Raw genomic sequence first — 19,178 nt, forward strand, 5'->3', positions numbered from 1 at the left:
AAGTATTTGAGGGAGAAGTGCCATGGTAATACTAAGGAGGAAAGGGTTACTGCAGTGAGCTGGGCCTTGGCGTTTGTTTACCGTACTCTGCTAGATACTGTGGAGGAGCAGATAGCAGAAAGGGAACAGGGAGATAAGTTAGTTACTATCCCAGTGACCCAGGCTGCAGCTAACATCCCAGGCTCCAGGCTAGCAGCTGAATCAGACAATAGGCCCCAAACCATGGCTGTTGCAGCTAATACAAGAGGTGGAAAGTGTAAAGGCAACACTGATCGAAAGGTGGAGGATGATGATGATGATGCAGGAGATGGACCCTCACCAAAATCAGAGGCCACATCAAGGGGCACAGAATCTGGAGCTAATATTGACTCCTTTTCTCTGAAGGACCTCAGAGGCCTAAGAAAGGATTACAGACGACAACCTGACGAATCTATAATTAGTTGGTTAGTCCGCCTTTGGGATGCTGCAGGGGAGGTTACGATTTTGGATGGTACTGAAGCGAGGCATTTGGGATCCCTGTCACATGATCCTGTCATTGATCAAGGTATGATGAGGGGGGCTAACCCTCACAGCCTCTGGGAACGGGTCCTAAGAAGCGTAGCAGAACGATACCTGTGTACGGATGATCTCTATATGCAGCAGACACGGTGGAAGACCATAGAACAGGGGATCCAACGCCTGAGAGAGATGGCGGTGGCAGAGCTCATTTTCTCAGATGATACAACAACTAGGAATCCGGACCTGGTACCATGCACACCTGTAATGTGGAGGAAACTTGTGCGACTTGGGCCACCTGAATACGCTTCTGCCCTAGCAATAATGAAGCGGGATGATACATATGAGACTGTGCTCGATATGGCAAAGAAGCTTCGAGCGTATGCAGATGCTGTGCATGGCCCAACTCATGCCAGAATTGCAGCAGTGGAAACCCGACTGCAGAAACTAGAGGACAAAATAGAGGAGAATCATAAGAAACTCCGGGAAGAGATTAAGGAGGACCTTATTCAAATCTCAGCTGTACAAATTAGAGGCCCTGGTGTCCAACGCTGGCGCTCCTTTGATGGGGAGAGAAGGTACATCCCACGGGCTGAGTTATGGGCTTTTCTGCGTGAGTCTGGAGAAGACATGAGGAGATGGGATGGAAAACCCACCGCTGCTTTGGCACAACGGGTGCGTGATTTGAAGAAAAGAGAAAGTATCACCAAAAGGATAGCAGCTCCGGTCGCTCGTAGCCGAGATGTTAAGTATGCTGATGACGATGACATGTCCGATCCCCTTGAAGGAACTTCTAAGGCATATGCCCAAGGAAAGAAGGACAATCTGGCTTAGAGGGGCCCTGCCTCCAGCCAGGAAGAGGCACGGGAGAACCGGGTTTTCTGGAAGGTGTGGATCAGATGGCCTGGCACATCAGAGCCACAAGACTATGAAGCATTGGTTGACACTGGATCACAGTGTACCTTAATGCCATCGGAACACGTGGGCACAGAACCTGTTTCCATTGCTGGAGTGACGGGGGGATCACAACAGTTGACTTTGTTGGAAGCTGAGGTGAGCTTGACTGGGAAGGAGTGGCAGGAACATCCGATTGTGACTGGTCCAGAGGCTCTGTGTATTTTGGGCATAGACTTCCTCCGGAATGGCTATTACAAAGATCCTAAGGGATTCAGGTGGGCTTTTTGAATAGCTGCAGTGGAGATAGAGTGTATTAAACAATTGAATACCTTGTCTGGACTATCAGAGAACCCATCTGCAGTAGGACTCTTGAAGGTAGAGGAACAACGAGTGCCAATTGCCACCTCAACAGTGCACCGCAGGCAGTACCGGACGAATCGAGATGCCGTGATCCCCATCCACAAAATGATCCGAGAGCTGGAGAGCCAAGGGGTGGTCAGTAAAACCCACTCACCCTTCAACAGCCCTATCTGGCCTGTGCGAAAATCTGACGGAGAATGGAGACTGACTGTGGACTATCGTGCCTTGAATGAAGTGACTCCACCACTGAGTGCGGCTGTACCGGACATACTGGAACTGCAGTACGAGCTGGAGTCCAAGGCAGCAAAGTGGTACGCGACCATCGATATTGCTAACGCGCTTTTCTCCATCCCTCTGGCAGCAGAATGCAGGCCCCAGTTTGCTTTTACATGGAGGGGAGTGCAGTATACCTGGAACCGACTGCCCCAGGGGTGGAAACACAGTCCTACCATCTTTCATGGACTGATCCAGGCTGCAGTAGAAGAGGGTGAGGCTCCAGAACATTTACAATATATTGATGATATCATTGTTTGGGGGAACACGGCAATAGAAGTGTTCAAGAAAGGAGAGAAGATAATTCATGTTCTCTTGGAAGCCGGATTTGCCATTAAGAAGAGCAAAGTCAAGGGACCTGCCCAAGAAATTCAGTTTTTGGGGGTGAAGTGGCAAGATGGACGGCGTCAGATTCCTGCGGATGTTATTCACAAAATCACTGCTATGTCCCCACCAACTGATAAGAAGGAAACACAAGCTTTCTTAGGTGCTATAGGTTTCTGGAGGATGCACATCCCTGAGTATAGTCAGATTGTGAGACCCCTTTATCTGGTTACCTGCAAGAAGAACAACTTCCATTGGGGCTCTGAGCAGCAGCAAGCTTTCATCCAGATCAAGCAGGAGATCGCTCATGCTGTAGCCCTTGGTCCAGTCAGGATGGGACCAGATGTGAAGAACGTGCTCTACTCTGCAGCCGGGAGCCACGGTCTGTCTTGGAGCCTTTGGCAGAAGGTGCCTGGCGAGACCCGAGGCCGACCATTGGGATTTTGGAGTCGGAGCTACAGGGGGTCTGAAGATAACTATACCCCAACAGAAAAAGAAATCTTGGCCGCCTATGAAGGAGTCCAAGCCGCCTCGGAGGTGATTGGTACAGAGGCACAACTCCTTCTGGCACCCCGACTACCGGTGCTGGGATGGATGTTCAGAGGAAAGGTTCCCTCTACCCACCATGCCACCAATGCTACTTGGAGTAAGTGGATTGCCCTCATTACGCAGCGCGCTCAAATTGGGAAGTTAAATCGCCCTGGGATCCTGGAAATAATTACAAATTGGCCCGAAGGTGAAAGCTTTAGTGTCGCGGATGAGGAACAAGAGCCAGTGACCCAGGTTGAGGAAGCTCCGCCATACAATCAGTTACCAGCAGAAGAAACGCGTTACGCTCTATTCACCGATGGTTCTTGTCGCGTCATAGGGATGAAACGGAGGTGGAAAGCAGCTGTATGGAGTCCCACTCAACGAGTTGCAGAGGCTACTGAAGGAGAAGGCGAATCCAGTCAATTTGCTGAAATCAAAGCTATTCAACTGGCCCTAGGTATTGCAGAGAGAGAGAAGTGGCCAAGGCTCTATTTGTATACCGATTCTTGGATGGTAGCCAAGGCTCTATGGGGATGGCTGAAGAGATGGAAAGAGGTGAACTGGCAGCGAAGAGGAAAACCAGTTTGGGCTGCGGAAGAGTGGAAAGATATCGCTACTCGGTTAGAGAAGTTACCTGTGAAGGTTCGCCATGTAGATGCCTATGTCCCCAGAAGTAGAGCTAATGAAGAGCAGCAAAACAACCAGCAAGTACATCAGGCTGCAAAGATAGGGGAGTTGAAGATAGATCTCGACTGGGAGCATAAGGGAGAGTTATTCTTAGCACGATGGGCCCATGATGCCTCAGGCCACCAGGGTAGAGATGCCACCTATAAGTGGGCACGAGACCGAGGGGTGATCTAACCATGGACAGTATTTCACAGGTTATTCGTGACTGTGAGACGTGCGCTGCCATTAAGCAGGCCAAGCGGGTGAAGCCCCTCTGGTATGGGGGGCGGTGGTCTAAGTACAAATACGGGGAGGCCTGGCAGATTGATTACATCACACTGCCTCAGACCCGCCAGGGCAAGCGCTATGTACTAACCATGGTAGAAGCCACCACGGGATGGTTGGAAACCTATCCTGTGTCTCATGCCACAGCCCGTAACACTATCTTGGGCCTTGAAAAGCAGGTCCTTTGGAGGCACGGTACTCCCGAGAGAATTGAGTCGGATAATGGGACTCATTTTAAAAACAATCTTATTAATACTTGGGCTAGGGAACATGGCATCGAGTGGATATACCATATCCCCTATCATGCACCAGCTGCAGGGAAGGTGGAAAGGTATAATAGATTGTTAAAAACCACCTTAAAAGCATTGGGTGGGGGGTCTTTAAAAAACTGGGAGCAGCATTTGGCAAAGGCTACCTGGTTAGTTAACACTCGAGGTTCCACCAACCGAGCAGGTCCTGCTCAGTCTGAGCTCCTTAATATAGTAGATGGGGATAAAGCCCCAGTGGCCCATGTCGGAGGTTTGTTGGGAAAGACAGTATGGATCAACCCTGCCTCGAGTACAGACAAACCCATCCGTGGGATTGTCTTTGCTCAAGGACCAGGTTATACATGGTGGATAATGCAGAAAGATGGAACAACACGGTGTGTACCTCAGGGAGACCTGATTGTGGGATGAGACTCATATATGAATGTCATTGTTTGTTGAATGTGACACAGAAGGAAACTGTAAGTGTCAAAGGTCTGAGCAAGTAAGATGAGAGGAATGCGTAAGTGTCAAAGGTGTGAGTAAGTGAAATGAAAGTTTTTATTGTATATTCACGATATGGGATAAGGGGTGGAGTGTCGTGGGTTGACAGCCTTTATCCCAATATCGTGTGTTGTGTCTGGCAGCTGTGCCTTTTCTCTCTTCCCCCCCCCCGGCCGTCTTGCTGTGGCGGGGCGGGGAAGAGAGGGGGGGAGTGTTTGACCAGGCCTTTTTGGCTTTTGGCTTTTTGCTGCTTGGCTTGGCTAGCCGCTTTGCTTGCTTGCTTTCTGCTTTTTGCGCTGTTTTTTTTCTTTTCTTTTGTTCCCTCTTTCTTACCCTCCCCTGAAGATACTGGACCGGCTCCGGACCTGACCTGAGACGTCCAGGACACCTGGAGCTTGCAAGAGAAGCCTGGCGCCCTCACCATACACAGTCTGTTTCTTTCCTTTTCTTGTGTTGGGGAGTGTTCTTTTGTTACTTGTAAATAAATAGGTTTTGTTTTCCACTTTGCTCCTCCGAGAAATTCCTTCCCGAACCTGGTGTTGGGGGAGGGGTGGTTGGAGGTTTGTTTTGTTTGGGGGGCTCCCTTTTGGAGATTTCCCCTAATTTGTCCTAAACCAGGACAATCACTGAAAGCAAACTTTGATCTGCTACCCAAAAATAAAAAAGACATTTCTAGTTTTCAGTCAGATTTTCCAGTGGGCTGATGTTTGAGTTAGTCTGTCGCTTATCCAGGGTGACAGCTTTAAAAATACTTCATTATGTCCTTTCAAACCACATCTGACCCACACCATCAAATGTCTGCCTGTTTTCAAAACACCTCTGGATGCTCTAAGGCAGCAAACTGTCTTGCATTCTTAACCCAAAAACAAATGATAAGGTGGGAATCTTCCCTTCCCCCTGCATGTTAAGGCACAAAATATGTTGGGTCTGCTTCTGAGCTCTGGCAATGGCACGGTGCCACAAACTGGTATCTAGATGTGCATATCTGGGACATTTGCATATTGCAGAGGCTTAACAGAACTGCAGTAACTGAGTGTAAGACTATCACCCTAGGGACTGATAAACAGATGGTGCTCCTACTCCTGAGCACCAGCAAACTCCAGAAAGAAGAATATGTAGACTTTCTTCACTTTCTAAAAAATTTATTTGAGAGTTAACGACATCAATCTGTGCTCATATTATCGTTTAGTCTCTAAGCTTATGTTACAAATAGAAAATCAGATGAGAATTTGCAAGCCTCAAGAAACATCCAGATCATCCTCAGATAAGCAGATTCCAATCGTAACATTCAGACAGGACTCTCCAGTGTCTGTGCTCAGCTCATTACTGCACTTCAAGTAGTGACTTTTGCTGTACTTCTACTAAGAACACCAAACTAGAAATTTGTCACCTCTAGGAGCTACTGCAAAGACTTAGTGGGTGGGTGGTCCTTCCCCTCCAACCTCAACAAAAAAATGCAGCAGCGAATCCTACAACTCAAAGGCAGGTTTTGCAGGGGGAGAATTGGACACAGGTCTTACCCAGGTAGACTAACAAGAATAAACTGAATTTAATTTTTGCCACACTGAACATCATCTCCAGCCTGTTTTACGGTTTAGTTTTGAGGAGAAACTGCAAAATGTACTTCACAAAGTCAGACTAACCAGATTCACATTGCAGCAAAGCAGAATATGCTTCATCAGATAAAAATTTAGTTGTTTGACCACATCTTTGTATAAGTAGGCAAAGTACTGAGAAAGTAAGGAAAAAGAAAAACTTCAAGGCATAGCATTATTTGGAAAAGAAATAAATCAGTTAAGGCTCCTTTTAACACTAGGAGTTTTTATCTGTGTCTGAGGAACTTTAGAATGAACTGCCTTTCAATGGGTGTTTCCTCCCTCCCTCGCCCCCTCACTCCCTTGCAGCTCATCACTCAAAGTGTACTCAAAGCATCACCATCTCTGCCACTTCTGTTCCGAACCCTTGGTATCCTAAGCCTAATCCAGCCTCAATTTCTCTGTTTGATCTTTCTCCCCTTGGAAAATCCCTACTCTCTTGTGTACACCTGTCACTCCTACAGCAGGTCCTGGTGTCTAACCAGATAGCCGAGACCCATACCTCTGCAAAACCCATGTTTGCTTTTGCACTAAAATGCTCAGTCCCAGGCCAGGTGACTCCCACTCCCTTCCCTGGTTTCTCAGCAGCTGCCAGACACTCAGAACCCTCCATCCTGACGACCAGTCACACAGCCTGACTCCTTGCACAGAATTATGTGTATTTCCCAAAAAGAAATTGGTAGGAGTCTGAATAAGGATTCAGACTGGATGCCTGCAGTCATAACATTGTGATGGAGTAAATCTTTCCCAAACTCATTCCTTCAGCCATGCAACATCTTTAAAGGCAAAATTTTGCACTTTAATACTCCATCCTAATTCGCTGCAGCATGCTGCTCTCTCACAGGAAAACTGTGGCTACAACATGTGGTAGAAAGAGTTTCATAGTGTCACCCAAGGAGAAAATTTTGCCTTCAGTTCCACCACACAGCTCAGCTGCTCATGGAACGTGCCACTGCTGCACCCAGATGACTTCATGACTAATTCCACAGTTACAAGCAGAGGAATAGAATAAAATCAACGACAATGCACTAAATACTTTGCTGTTTTCATCAGCAAATTTACACTGAAAAAGGGTTAACAAAGGCAAACCTCAGATAGTGGTGCTATGGTGGCTTTTGCTGAAGTAGCAGCCTGTGAAGAGCTTTGTATTCATTCCTGTGAAAAAGCCACAAAAGATCTTGACTAAGCACAACATTTCATCTCTCATTGAAAAAGGGAAAAAAAAAAGGCAACCAGGAGCTGGATATGATGCCCTCAGGACTCAGCCAATTGCTGAAACTTCTTCCCTGCTAGGCCACGTGATCAAATAATGGTTAAGACATTTATTCTCTAAATGTAATTATGGTCTCATTCTCTGCTGACTTACTTTGCCATGTAAATAAAGCAAGGGGAAAAGCAAAACAAAGGATGAGAGATGGAATAGCCAGCCTCCTGTATTTAAAGCACAAAGATATAAATGCAGGGGTAACAGAAAGTAAACCAGGCCCAGTACATCTGTCCTAGAATGTACTACCTGTACACAGTATTTCACAGTACACAGCTGAAACAAATTCTGCTGCTTGGCTTCAGCATGAGTTTTTCTCTTCAAGGGTGTCAGGATGTGTCTCCCTTTCTTTCACCCCTGCCTTGGAAGTACATCCACTTGAAGAAAAGTCAGCCATGAAAATAATTTGATTTTTTTTTCCCACAAAACTCATGATCAAAATACAAACTGTTCTTGAAGCCCACCAGTCATCTCAATGTTTTCCTCCTGAAGTGCACACCTTTTAATTCTGTTCAGAATTTTCTTATGGACAAGAAAGACCACTTCACTTCCATAATATCATAGAATCATAGAATAGTTTGGTCTGGAAGTACCCTTTACATCACAGGACCCTCACCCAAAATACAGTTTGAATGGCAGACTCCGAATGCCACCTAAACTGTGGAAACCAATTCTTCAAAGTGTAAGGAACACTATTGATGCTCTCCATTTAAATAAGACCTTACCCATTTCTCCCCAGAAGAAAGGGTTGATTCCCCCTGTTGTACAGTTGTACACCAACAGGTTTTTTGGTCTGGAAAACAGAAAGAAGCATTATTTTGAGATGTGAAGAAACTCTATTTTTTAGAGATGGGATTACAAAAACAATCCATTTCAATTCAATTCAGTTTAATACCAAACAAAGCTTGCATTTTCTGGTGTGGAACTAAATATGAATCACACTTGTTTTATTTCTTCCTTCAACATAAATCAAGAATTAATCAAACAGTTTTCTTGATCTAAGCATGCTTTGCCAAGGGTGTCAAGTGATGAAACAATTTTTCTTACTGTATACTTGAAAACTGCAGAGTTTTAATTTGGTGGGTATCTTAAAAATGCTTTGAGGGGAAAGCTGGTGAGCTGCTCTTCAAGGTCCTTTTAGGATCCTTATTAAGCTTACTGGATGTAGCTCTACTCTCAGCTCAGAGGGCTTACTCTGTCTTTCAAAGGAAAACACTTCTGCCTTTTATTTGCCTGGGTTTGATTTCTCAGAGTTGCATAAACCTCCAGAATAATTAATGTCATTTATTCTCTGTAGTCCTACCTAATGATTAAAGGCCAGGACAAAGGTTTACAGGAAAAGACCTTAAATCCTTAATATCACTTCTACATACTCTTCTCAACAATGCAAAGAAGGGAGATTTTTTTAGATCATATAATGTAGAAGCCTATAACATATTTCCACTGTGCAGTGCTTCCCAAGGAAAACATACAGAGCTTTTTTTACCAAGAAAACTCCAGAAGACACTTGAGAAGCAACTCAATGAAAAGGAGACCCAAAAACCACCGCTGCAAAACTCTTGGCCCTCAGAATAGTGACTTCTGAGATGCAAGAAACAGGCCTTACCCGTAGCTGTAGAGATTTCCTAACTCTAAACCCTACCTTTATTGCGTCTCCTATGCTCTCAGTCTGTTCCCATCCACAGGGAGGAAACACCAACCAGAAAATCAATCAACCAGCCTCTTGCACTGATTTTTAATCAGTTCCAAGTTCCCTGTAAAGTGCTGGTGCAAGGAGCAAATGTTCCAGGTGCGTGGCCAAAGAGGAATGCTACGAAGAGGGATGCCCTCCCACCTGTGCACGGCCGTGTACCACCCAGCTGCCAGAGTCAGGTTGATGGCGACGTCGACGGGAATCATGTCTGCCACTGCTTCGTTGTTGGCGATGACGGTCCGCAGGATCCCTTTGCCTGCCTGTCGGACAGGGAGACAGGGAAACAGTCACCCACTTCAGGCTGGCCTGAGATTTAACTGGCAGGACTCCAGCAGCATGCACTGGGCACAGGCCAGCACTGTAGCAAGGTTTTTCTGTTGCAGATTATTTGGTTTCTGTGACCACACAATGGATCTCCCATGGATCCTGCTGTCCTGCATTTCCAGAGGACGCCTGGAAACATGATGATGATATGCTGTGTACAAGAAAAGCTGGGACTCTTAATTTAACTCAATATGAAAGAAAATACCCAAGGAGAGAAATGTATCTGAATTTGCTGCTGTTAATTTGTAAAGTGCATGCCTGAGAGTTACATTTTCTTAAATGCCACAGGAAGACAGAGGTCTGAATATACCTCAGAAACTACAGTCACTTTGGAAATGACAACTGTAGGATTTTTGAAAAGGATTTTGACTACCTTTCCTTTGGATGTATTCACACTCTCCTCTTTTCCAAAGCTGTCTGTTAAGCACAAAGATACAAAGGACGGCTCCTGCATTGAAGAGCACATCACTCACCAAAACACAGTGCAAATAAAAAAACACTGACAACCAAAGAGAGGAAAGAGGCAAGAACAGAAAATTTTCACCTTCCTTCAGTAGGAAGTGCATTTTTCAGGGGATCAGGCTCCCCAAAATATGTACATTTAACCTGAATGCTTATCAGGGGGCTTCCATGATGACCAATGAGGCTTTGGAAGTTCCACAGGAGAGATATGGCAACAGCATGGCAGACTGGATCAGAAAGGACAAGGCAAAATACAGAAAGGTGGGGTGAAATGGGGTGAAGGAACTTTACTTAGTGTGTCACAGATGAGGGTTCAACAGAGCACATAAGAGAAGAAACCAAACATGGCAGAGTCATGGTTGCAATCAAGTTTTTTCTTGTGTGGGAAACAATGCAGTGAAGCTGAGGAACAAGGGAAAAAGCTGAGAGGATAAAAGTGATTGTGAAGTAAGGAAGGATAAAAGCTCTTGTAATTTAGATCTGTGCAAAAACAGAGAGAAGGACTGAATGAAGGAGCAAATGAACATTTGCTACAGATCCATCAATATTTAAAAGGTAGGGCAAAGGAAATGTTACAGCTTTTCTTAAATTATTTTCACACAATCTGAAACTTGAATTTCATTATAAAATAGATTAAATTTTTCTACAACAACTAAACAGGAAGCGTCTAGTTGTGGAAAACCCCTTGCCTTAAGTCTGAGGAGAAAAAAATATTATTAAATAAGCATTTAAGATTGCTATTAACTTGTAAAGCACATACCACTGTCTAGTGGTCATTGGTGAATTTTAAGGGACACTGTATCCCCTCTTTGGAAGGTGTTTATCTTTTAAGGTCTTTTGGAGGCTGTTTTCCACCTTTCCCTGTCTGCAATCAGATGTGTTTGTTGCATTTCACAGCTTGCAAGTAAGGGAATAACACTTTTGACTGATTTAATTTTTAGGAACTAGGACTTCTGAGCAGTCCCATCTCATCCTTGGTGCATCAGTCAGAGGGATCACAGACTCTGACACAAACAGTGCAAGATTCCCTACATGGCTCACTCCATCCTCCTCAAACCTGTGTCATGCATTGAATTCTGCTGCCCTAAACTGAAATATGGTTAGGCTTAGACACTAAAGCTTCAATTTGCAACATCACTATTATTTTATTTGTGTTCTTACTACTGGGTTTTTTCAAGGGGAAAAAAAAGGCAGAAGGAAACAAAGGAGGCAAGCAAGCACAGCTCTGAATTTTCCACTTCTATGAACATGCTCACTAGAGACTACTGTGTGATTAACTATCACATTTTCACACTAAAAACCTTTCTGAGGTCATCCAAATGAGGATGTTTGATGGATCTGCTGCAAAATGTGGTCAGAGCAGCATGTGATGGTCATACACACATGAATGGCTTCGAGATTTCCTATGTTTTGCATGTAACAAAGGCTTGAGGTTTAAGTTTTTTAGGTTACTTTTTACATCAAAAATGGTTCAGTGGTACTTCCACCAGGTATGGCATGGTTTCTATTTATAGATACTGACATTTTCCTCTTCACTGAAATAAAAGCTACTGCAAAGTGAAGCCTCCAAAATAATTTCCTGGCCAGAGTCTGATATTTCTGGACATCCTCTCAGCTGAGGTGCTTTGGACAGTCACTGTCCAGATCACAAACCAGTTGTGCCCTACAGCTTCACTACTTTGCAAGGAGGAAGGTCACTGCATGTAATAGGGAACAGCAAGACAAAAAGAGTTAATTACACTCCAGCGGAAATGTAATTAATTTAATTTTGTTCCTCAATCAACAAACACAGCTCCCCACAGCAGCTGGAGCAACTGTAGGGGAAAGAAACATAATTAAATTGTCAAGAACAACTTGGACAACTCCCATATTTCATGAATATTTAAAAGAAATGAGTATATTTAGGGAATTAAATGATCAGACTCAAACACTGCAACTGAGGAAAAAAGTCTTTGCAAGGTTTGGAGTCCAGATTCTGCCCAAATGACATCAAAGATCATCTGAACCAAATCTGAATTGAATCTGAAAGGAACGTTCTCCCTGTAGGATGAGCTTGGTTAGAATTTGAAAGTGAGTATTTTGGTATGGAGGGACACTTCAAATGCACAAAACCAAACCACCAAAACCACTTCCCTTTTGATTTTTTCAACACTTAATTCAAGCAAATAAAGCTACTCATGTAATAATCACAGTTTAAAATACATTTGGCCAGGAGAGCTGGTTGTACTGACACAATTTTCAGGTAATCAAACTGATGCATCACTCAGATGTGTAAGGGTTCATTTTCAAACAACTCTCCACATTCAAGAACATTAACTCGTGTACTTATTGGATGTATTCACACTCTCCTCTTTTCCAAAGCTGGAAAATTATTAATTCCCCCCCTTCAGAAGAAAAAAGTCTTTTAGGTCCCTAATAATAAACATTTTTACCTTCTGGAAAACATTCCAAACAAGTTTGTCTCTCACCCTGCATCCTTGTCATTGTTTTTTGTCTTTTTGTTGGCCAGCTCTCAATGTAGTTACAGACCATATTTCATCTCCCAAGAGCTCAGTGTAGATGACAAAAAATTCATGGTCTCTTCCACTATACTGAAAAATCTCAGAGCTTCAAACCTGGACCAAAAAATATCACCTCTTTTTCAAATCTCAGTGCAAGTCTAATCTTTTTATATAAAAAAGGAAGCCATTTCCCATAGTGACCCTAGAATCTCATAATCTTTACTCTCCATGGAGCTAACTTGGATCTAAAGATACAGGCTATGTCTGCATAAAAAACCTGGCTCAAGGTTTCTTGCAAACCAGTTCTGGATAAATGGTGTGACAGACATCATTGGAAGTTATGATTAAAAAACCAAAAAAACAAAAACTCTACTCCAAATATAATTGAACTTTTTTTAACGAGATCCTATTTGGATTTTATTCTGATCGCCGATGATTGCAGACCACTAATGCTTTCATACACTGCACCAGGCTGATTAGAACATAGTTTTGACAAAGCAATGAAGTTGGACATACATGAACATAAATATCTGCCCAGAGCTATACAGCATTATGGATTGACAGAGAGGCCTAAGGCAGTGATTTTAGTTCAGAAAAAAAATTATAAAGCAAGAAAAAAGGTATGCAACTTTACTCCTTTCATGTACTAATTGTAATGATAATTTTCATCTTACAGGAATATTTTATCAAGTTAGGAAAAAATATAGTGAATTATCCATGTGACTGGCAGAGTCTGAATCAATCATACATTTTATTTAGGTGTACTCTGTAGAGGGAGAAATCCTGTACAAAACAGTGGCAAGTGGGAGCCAGAATCTTTGGTATTGTGGAAGTATGACAAGTTATAGCAGTAGATTTGGAAACAATACAAACAGAGACAAATGGAATGATAAATACTGCTGCTTGTATTGACAGTGTGGTAACCTGGCCTGGAAAATAAATTTGTGTTAAAAGATTGAAGCTGTGACACCCGTGAATTACCCTCATTTCAAGGATACATCTTTTGCCTTTTCTTTGAAAATTTGGCCGAATGTGTCCAAACGTTTAGTTTTTTTAGAGCTTTTAGGAACTGCAATTCGCATTTTAGCAAACCAGCATCATGAATACTCTCTCAATTGAGCTTTTTTGAGCTCCACAAAAAAGGCCATCCTCTGGGTCCTACCAGCTGACAGATGTGCGGCAAGTGGGTGACATCTTTCTCCCAGACTCAGAAAATTCCCATGGCCCTTTACTGCATACAGTTTCTAAGTGGGGCTGTAGAGTAACATCAGAATTATCCGAATTACTATTTTAGTAACTCAAACTCTGCTTTAAGGGGAGCTTAAATAGTAACTAGACATACCGCAATAAATATTCCACTGGTCCCGTTGAAGTTGTCAATCCAACCCTGTGGAAAAGAAGAATAATTATTGTTCCTTTCAATGATGTATTGCTTACACAGACTTCTAAATGACGACAGTGGTGTGGTGTAGACAAAAAAGAAAGGAGACACCAGTTTAGATGGATGCCAGCCCATCTGGGACAGCTGCCAGGATGCCAACCAGTAGCCAGGGATGCATTGTATGCAATTCACTCATCATCAACAGAATCTAGTTTTGTTCTTAGAAATCATTTCTTTCCTATTCCCTGGACTCAGGAATAAACTTGCTGAAAACAGCTGGACTAATATTTACCTTTGACAGAAAACATGCAGCTGTCACCAAGGGTGATTTGCTCTCTCCAGCTAATTTCTAAAGCAGGGAAGAATAAAACCCCAAAACGAAAACACAACACTTCTTTTGAATCCCATCCTACTTCAGGTCAGGGAAGCTGCCACTTGTGGGAGCTGGAGTTCAGAGCAGTGATGAGCTGTTTAACCTGGAACAGGTTGTAACACCAAACAGAGCTCTTTATCTTTGCAAGATGGCGAGCTTGGCCCAGAGCCTTGGTTGCATCGCAGCCATCTCTGGCATACGTCAGGCTACATGAAAGCCAAAGGTTACTTTGTGCTTTCCAATTTGGCTGCAATGTTAGGGCATGTTATTTCTATTGGTATATTTAGCTTAATTAATTATCTCATTCCAAAGTATAGCTGCATTTAATTACTGAGTCCCTGACATTTGTACCTCAACCACAATGCACAAGTAGTACGACTGACCCTCAGATCCCATGTTTCGAGCACAGAAACTCCCCTGGTGTGCCTGAATGGACAATCAATTGCAAGCCCAGCATTCTGCACTATAACTATCCCAGCTCTTGTTATTATTGCTTAAATGTGGTCTTTTCACAGGTGTTCTAAGGTGCTGAAGAAGGCTTGCTGTTCTACTCCAGCACAGGATCTCTACCTCTTCCGCACATCTCCCTATGAACTGTGGACATCTGTTTCACAAGACACTGATACAAGGAGCGACAGATTCTTGACAGTACCACAGTTCCAGCTGCATCCAAAGGCTCTCAGTAGGGAATTGTGTATTCATGCTTACTGGGAAAGGCTCATGCCAGCTGGCTCCCACGATGGATGGCCTGATGATAGCAATGTTCAAGTTTCCTTTCTCTTGCTGAATCAGGTACTCTGACAAGGCTTTGGTGTAGGTGTAAGTGTTGGGCCACTCCCCAAGCAGTTTGGGTGTGATGTCTTGAATGATGGATTCATCCAACCACCTACAGGAAACAAGGAGAACATTATCATCCACCACGCAGGGAGAGAAAAAGATTCAGGCAAAACAGACCAGTGAGACAGGAATCTTCACCTGAAACAGTGAATAAGCCAGTCAAAGATATTTAAGGTTTGGATTTAAAACTGCTCTGTGGGAGAAAGTCACTTTTGTCTTCAAGGTGCAAAATAAACCCTGGTGAGCTTCATGCTACAATGCCCAGCTACAATTCAGGTACCTCTACAAACTCACTTCAGAGCAATCTTTTGCATAGGTAATGCTTCACGGCAATCTGTAACATAAATACTGCCATGGTCTACAGCCTGATGGAGCTCTCCCAGCCAGGAATACCACTAGGCAGTTCTCATCCTCAGCCAACACAGTCCCTGTATACTCCCAAATATGTTTCAGGATATTCCAGGTAACCTTGAATTAGCAAGTCACGTAACAACACAAAGGTCTCAAAAGCTGGAAAAATGTCCTACAGGGATATTATTCCAACAGTGGATTTCCATCATTTGCAGGGTTATATGTTCCTCCTAACAGGCTTACCAGGGGTTTGCTCACACAGGAAACAGCTGGTGCTTAAAAAAAACCAACCAAAACCAAACCACCAAAAAAACCCGAAAGTACTCTGACAAGTTGTTTTTTATTTTTTGAAGGTATTCAAGCACCTAATCCATCAGAAGCAGTTATGCAGATAGCTTTCAAAAAGCAGCCCTTACCACGATAGAGCTGCATGAAGGGCCTAGCATCCAAAGGCTCTTCCCTGGCACAGCACCAGCACCTCACAGGTCCTGCCAGCATCTGGGTGCAAAAGACAAGAACTGGCTGTGCTTCCAGAGCCCTTGCTGCCAGTCCCTGACAGGCTCCCAGCAGCCTGGTGTTACACCACAGAATCAAAGATTAGCTCCTATAATCCAATATGCAATTAAATCAACGGACTTACAGTTCAGCCAGAAGGCGTGGACTCTTCCCAGGGGCACTGCAAGGATACTGCTTCCTGCAGATCCTCACTTCACCCCTCCTTATCTTGAATTTCAGAAAAAGATAGAGGTCAAGGGGAGAGAAATATGATGCCAACAGTCACACCTGAAAAACTGCTTGATCCTGTCAACCTTTCAAAGATATGGTGGCTCAGGTGGCACAGCACTTTTCAGATGACTCTCATTGGGCACAGATGGGATGCAGCAAATTTCTCAGTTTTGGAGTGCATTAAAAATCTGAAAATTTGTAGTATATCAGAATTTTTTCTTTAAATAAAAAAGCCCTATGGAGGCACAAACACCTTCCTTTGCAAGCCTGGTCCCGTGCAGCAGAAACAAGGTAGAAGAAAGCATTTAAGCATAAGATATTAACTACACAGAAGTTACAAGCAGCACGTAATATTGACATAATTTGTAAAGCCACTTAGGCAGCCACTGAACCTCAGGGTCTCAGTAAACTGCTATTGTTTAAATCTGTGGAGTAGCTAATTACCAGTCTACCAAGAAGAGATGCCTATTTCTGTAGAGCCTGGAGGAAGACTAAGTTAATTTAGGAACTCAGGTTAAGCTGTGTGCAAGTCTTTTTCCCCTTCTCTCTTTTTTTTTTTTTTTGATTTTCATAATAGAGTGTAGCAGGTTTGCATTCTCACAAAGCAAAGACAGGTGTAGAAGTACAAGCAGAGGTATTTCCCCTTGTCCCCTTGTCCTCATCATTCCAGAGAGGTCTCTGTATTACTTGAGGAGCTGTTCCAGGGGCACCAGCCTGCCAGGTGATTTGATTGACCAATATTCCCATCAGGGAGGCAGAGATAACACTTCAGCAAGAACTGCTCTGTGACCTACTTGGAAGATTCTGGAATGCTAACTCACAAAAGCTACTGCTTCTGCTCACTGCTGCTGCATCTGGCCCTTCCAAGCAAACAAAGCAAATTAAACAATTAATAACTTCTCCATTATATGCACCAAATTATTCTGCCACAGGAAAGCAAAACTTTCTGTGTTAATGGCTTTGCATTAATAAGACTCTTTCTTGTAAGCAACGATGGATCTGTATTTTCTCCAATAACCAACCCACATCTTCAGCCACAACTTTGCTGTGTGCTGTGTTCCTTACCTCAGCACACCCTTCAAAGCTGATTTCCTTCAGCTTTAGATTAAGGCAAACCATGCTTGATGCAGCAGATTATATGTTTCCCCTATTGGCCTGGAAGCACTTAGAAGTGTGATTTTTGCTTTACACAGCTTAAGCCTCAGGGTTTACTTGCAGATTAAATATCAAAAAAACTGAAACAGCAAGATGTAACAGGAGGATAAGAGCATCCTTAAGATTTCAAGTGAATAAGAAATCATAAGCATATATTAAGTGCATGGCCAAAAGCACTGTTAAATGGATCTCTTATTGCATCTAGTTCTTTGATTATTCCTCTTAAAGCACTTGCAAGAGCAGCACCTTAAGACAAGAGTTGGTTGTGAAGGGAATCATCCACGGCTGGCTGATGCAAAACATAATCTATATTTCTCCCCATTTTTGAGGGTGGTTTATATTTCCTAGTCTGCTTCCCCTCCCTCCCCATCAAAGGTAAAATTCTGATACCTGTCACTCTCTTCTCCCTGATATCCACACACTATTTCTTTCACTTACATGGCAAATATTAAAGGTGCATCTCAAACATCATCCTCTCTGCTGCATTTTCAAGCTATGATACATAAATTCTCAGTGTTTTATATAAAGCAGCTGAAGTAACAAACTCTGGGGTAGCCAAGCCCTTCTCTACTCTTCTGACTAGCAATCAGACCTTTTTTTTAAAACTGAGCCCTCGACACTTAATTGTTTTCAGAATTGCAAGTGATGGTAAGCTTTTTGGAACAGTGAAATGGAGTCTTGACAGTGATGAACACCAAAGGACATAAAACTGAGTCAGTGGGCAAAAAGAGGAGCCCCACTTTTAGGGAAAAGCAGTTTACCAGAACTGGTGTTAGAGGTTGTTGAGCTTAGAACTGGTAACTGTAGCTCAGCAAAAGCTCTTGAATCACAGCTCTGAAACCTCCATGTCAGTGAGTAGCAGCAGGCAAAAAAAAAATCAATGAAACGCTGGCTATCATCAGGTATGACTGATGATATGACCAGTGGTGTAATTTTGAAGCTGGTTAAATAAAACTTTGAGTGACTGCAACTGGAGTACTGCATGAAGTTCTGTCTGACCCCCATACCTCAGGGAGGGAGTAAAGTTAAAGAACAGGTAGAGAGGAAGGGCAACTAGCATCAGCACCAAGACAGATCCATCAGCACATGAGGAGACAGTAAAAAGGCTGAGACTCTTCAGGTTTCTGTGAGGGGAACAGAAAGGAGTATCCAGGCTGGTGTACTTACCCTAAATAACATCTCTCAGTGAAATTCTTGAGGGCTAGACACTGGACCAGGGCGCCCACTGCTCTAATGCACTAAAACATTTCTCAAGTTTTGTATCATATTCCTATTACTGAATAAAAGCTAAATGATTGATGACTACTAGCTGGAAGTAAACATATCCAAGAATATGGGCTACTGCAGAAATTCAAATGGAAAAAGTAGTTTGTACTAACTTTTTTGAAGTAGTGCTTAGACAGTTAAATTATTTCTTAAGACAAACTTATTTTATTAAAAAAAATCAGTGGTTCTCTTAGTGGGCATTAATTAATTTCATCTTCCATTACCCTAAATCAAGAAGAATAAAGATTTTATACCAGCTCTTTGTGTTAACAGATCACAGATCAGTTGTTATATCACCTGTGGGATCTCAGCACCTCAGGATGAGGGTGCAGAGCGACCAAGACCACCCTTGGGGGGCTCGGGAGTCCTGGAATGTTGCCAGAAGTGTCTGGTGGCTGGACTTTGATCCTACACAGGAGATAACATCTGTATGAGGACTGGGAGGATTTCACTGGGGTGAATGGTGAAGGGATAAGTTAGTTAGAGTATAATACACAGGGTTTAGGATTTCTGTACAGGGGGGTCTAAAGAAGTAAGATGGAGGAATTGGGGCGTGTCCTATCCTTCTTCTTCTTCTTCTTGGCCTCCATCTTCTGTGGTGATGGTGGCACTTTGGGATTGGTCTTTACTAAAAGTGCACCGGTTAATAAGAATAGAAGGTATTGGGGAA

At 43.3% G+C, this 19,178-nt stretch overlaps 1 protein-coding gene across 6 annotated transcripts in view; it reads right to left on the reverse strand.

The window, feature by feature from the left end:
- The window catches only part of LOC134417270 (fatty acyl-CoA reductase 1-like), a 131,110-nt gene that overhangs the window by 12,158 nt on the left and 99,774 nt on the right, over positions 1-19,178 (reverse strand). For all 6 annotated transcript variants that reach the window (XM_063154312.1, XM_063154313.1, XM_063154314.1 and 3 more), the window contains exons 5-8: positions 14,882-15,059; positions 13,762-13,806; positions 9,274-9,392; positions 8,165-8,232 (exon numbers count right to left, since the gene is read on the reverse strand). In XM_063154312.1, the coding sequence (XP_063010382.1) occupies positions 8,165-8,232; positions 9,274-9,392; positions 13,762-13,806; positions 14,882-15,059 (410 nt within the window). The remainder of the gene's footprint in view (positions 1-8,164; positions 8,233-9,273; positions 9,393-13,761; positions 13,807-14,881; positions 15,060-19,178) is intronic.

Source organism: Melospiza melodia, chromosome 4 (assembly GCF_035770615.1).
Source record: "Melospiza melodia melodia isolate bMelMel2 chromosome 4, bMelMel2.pri, whole genome shotgun sequence".
In the NCBI taxonomy this organism is placed as follows: Eukaryota; Metazoa; Chordata; class Aves; order Passeriformes; family Passerellidae; genus Melospiza; species Melospiza melodia.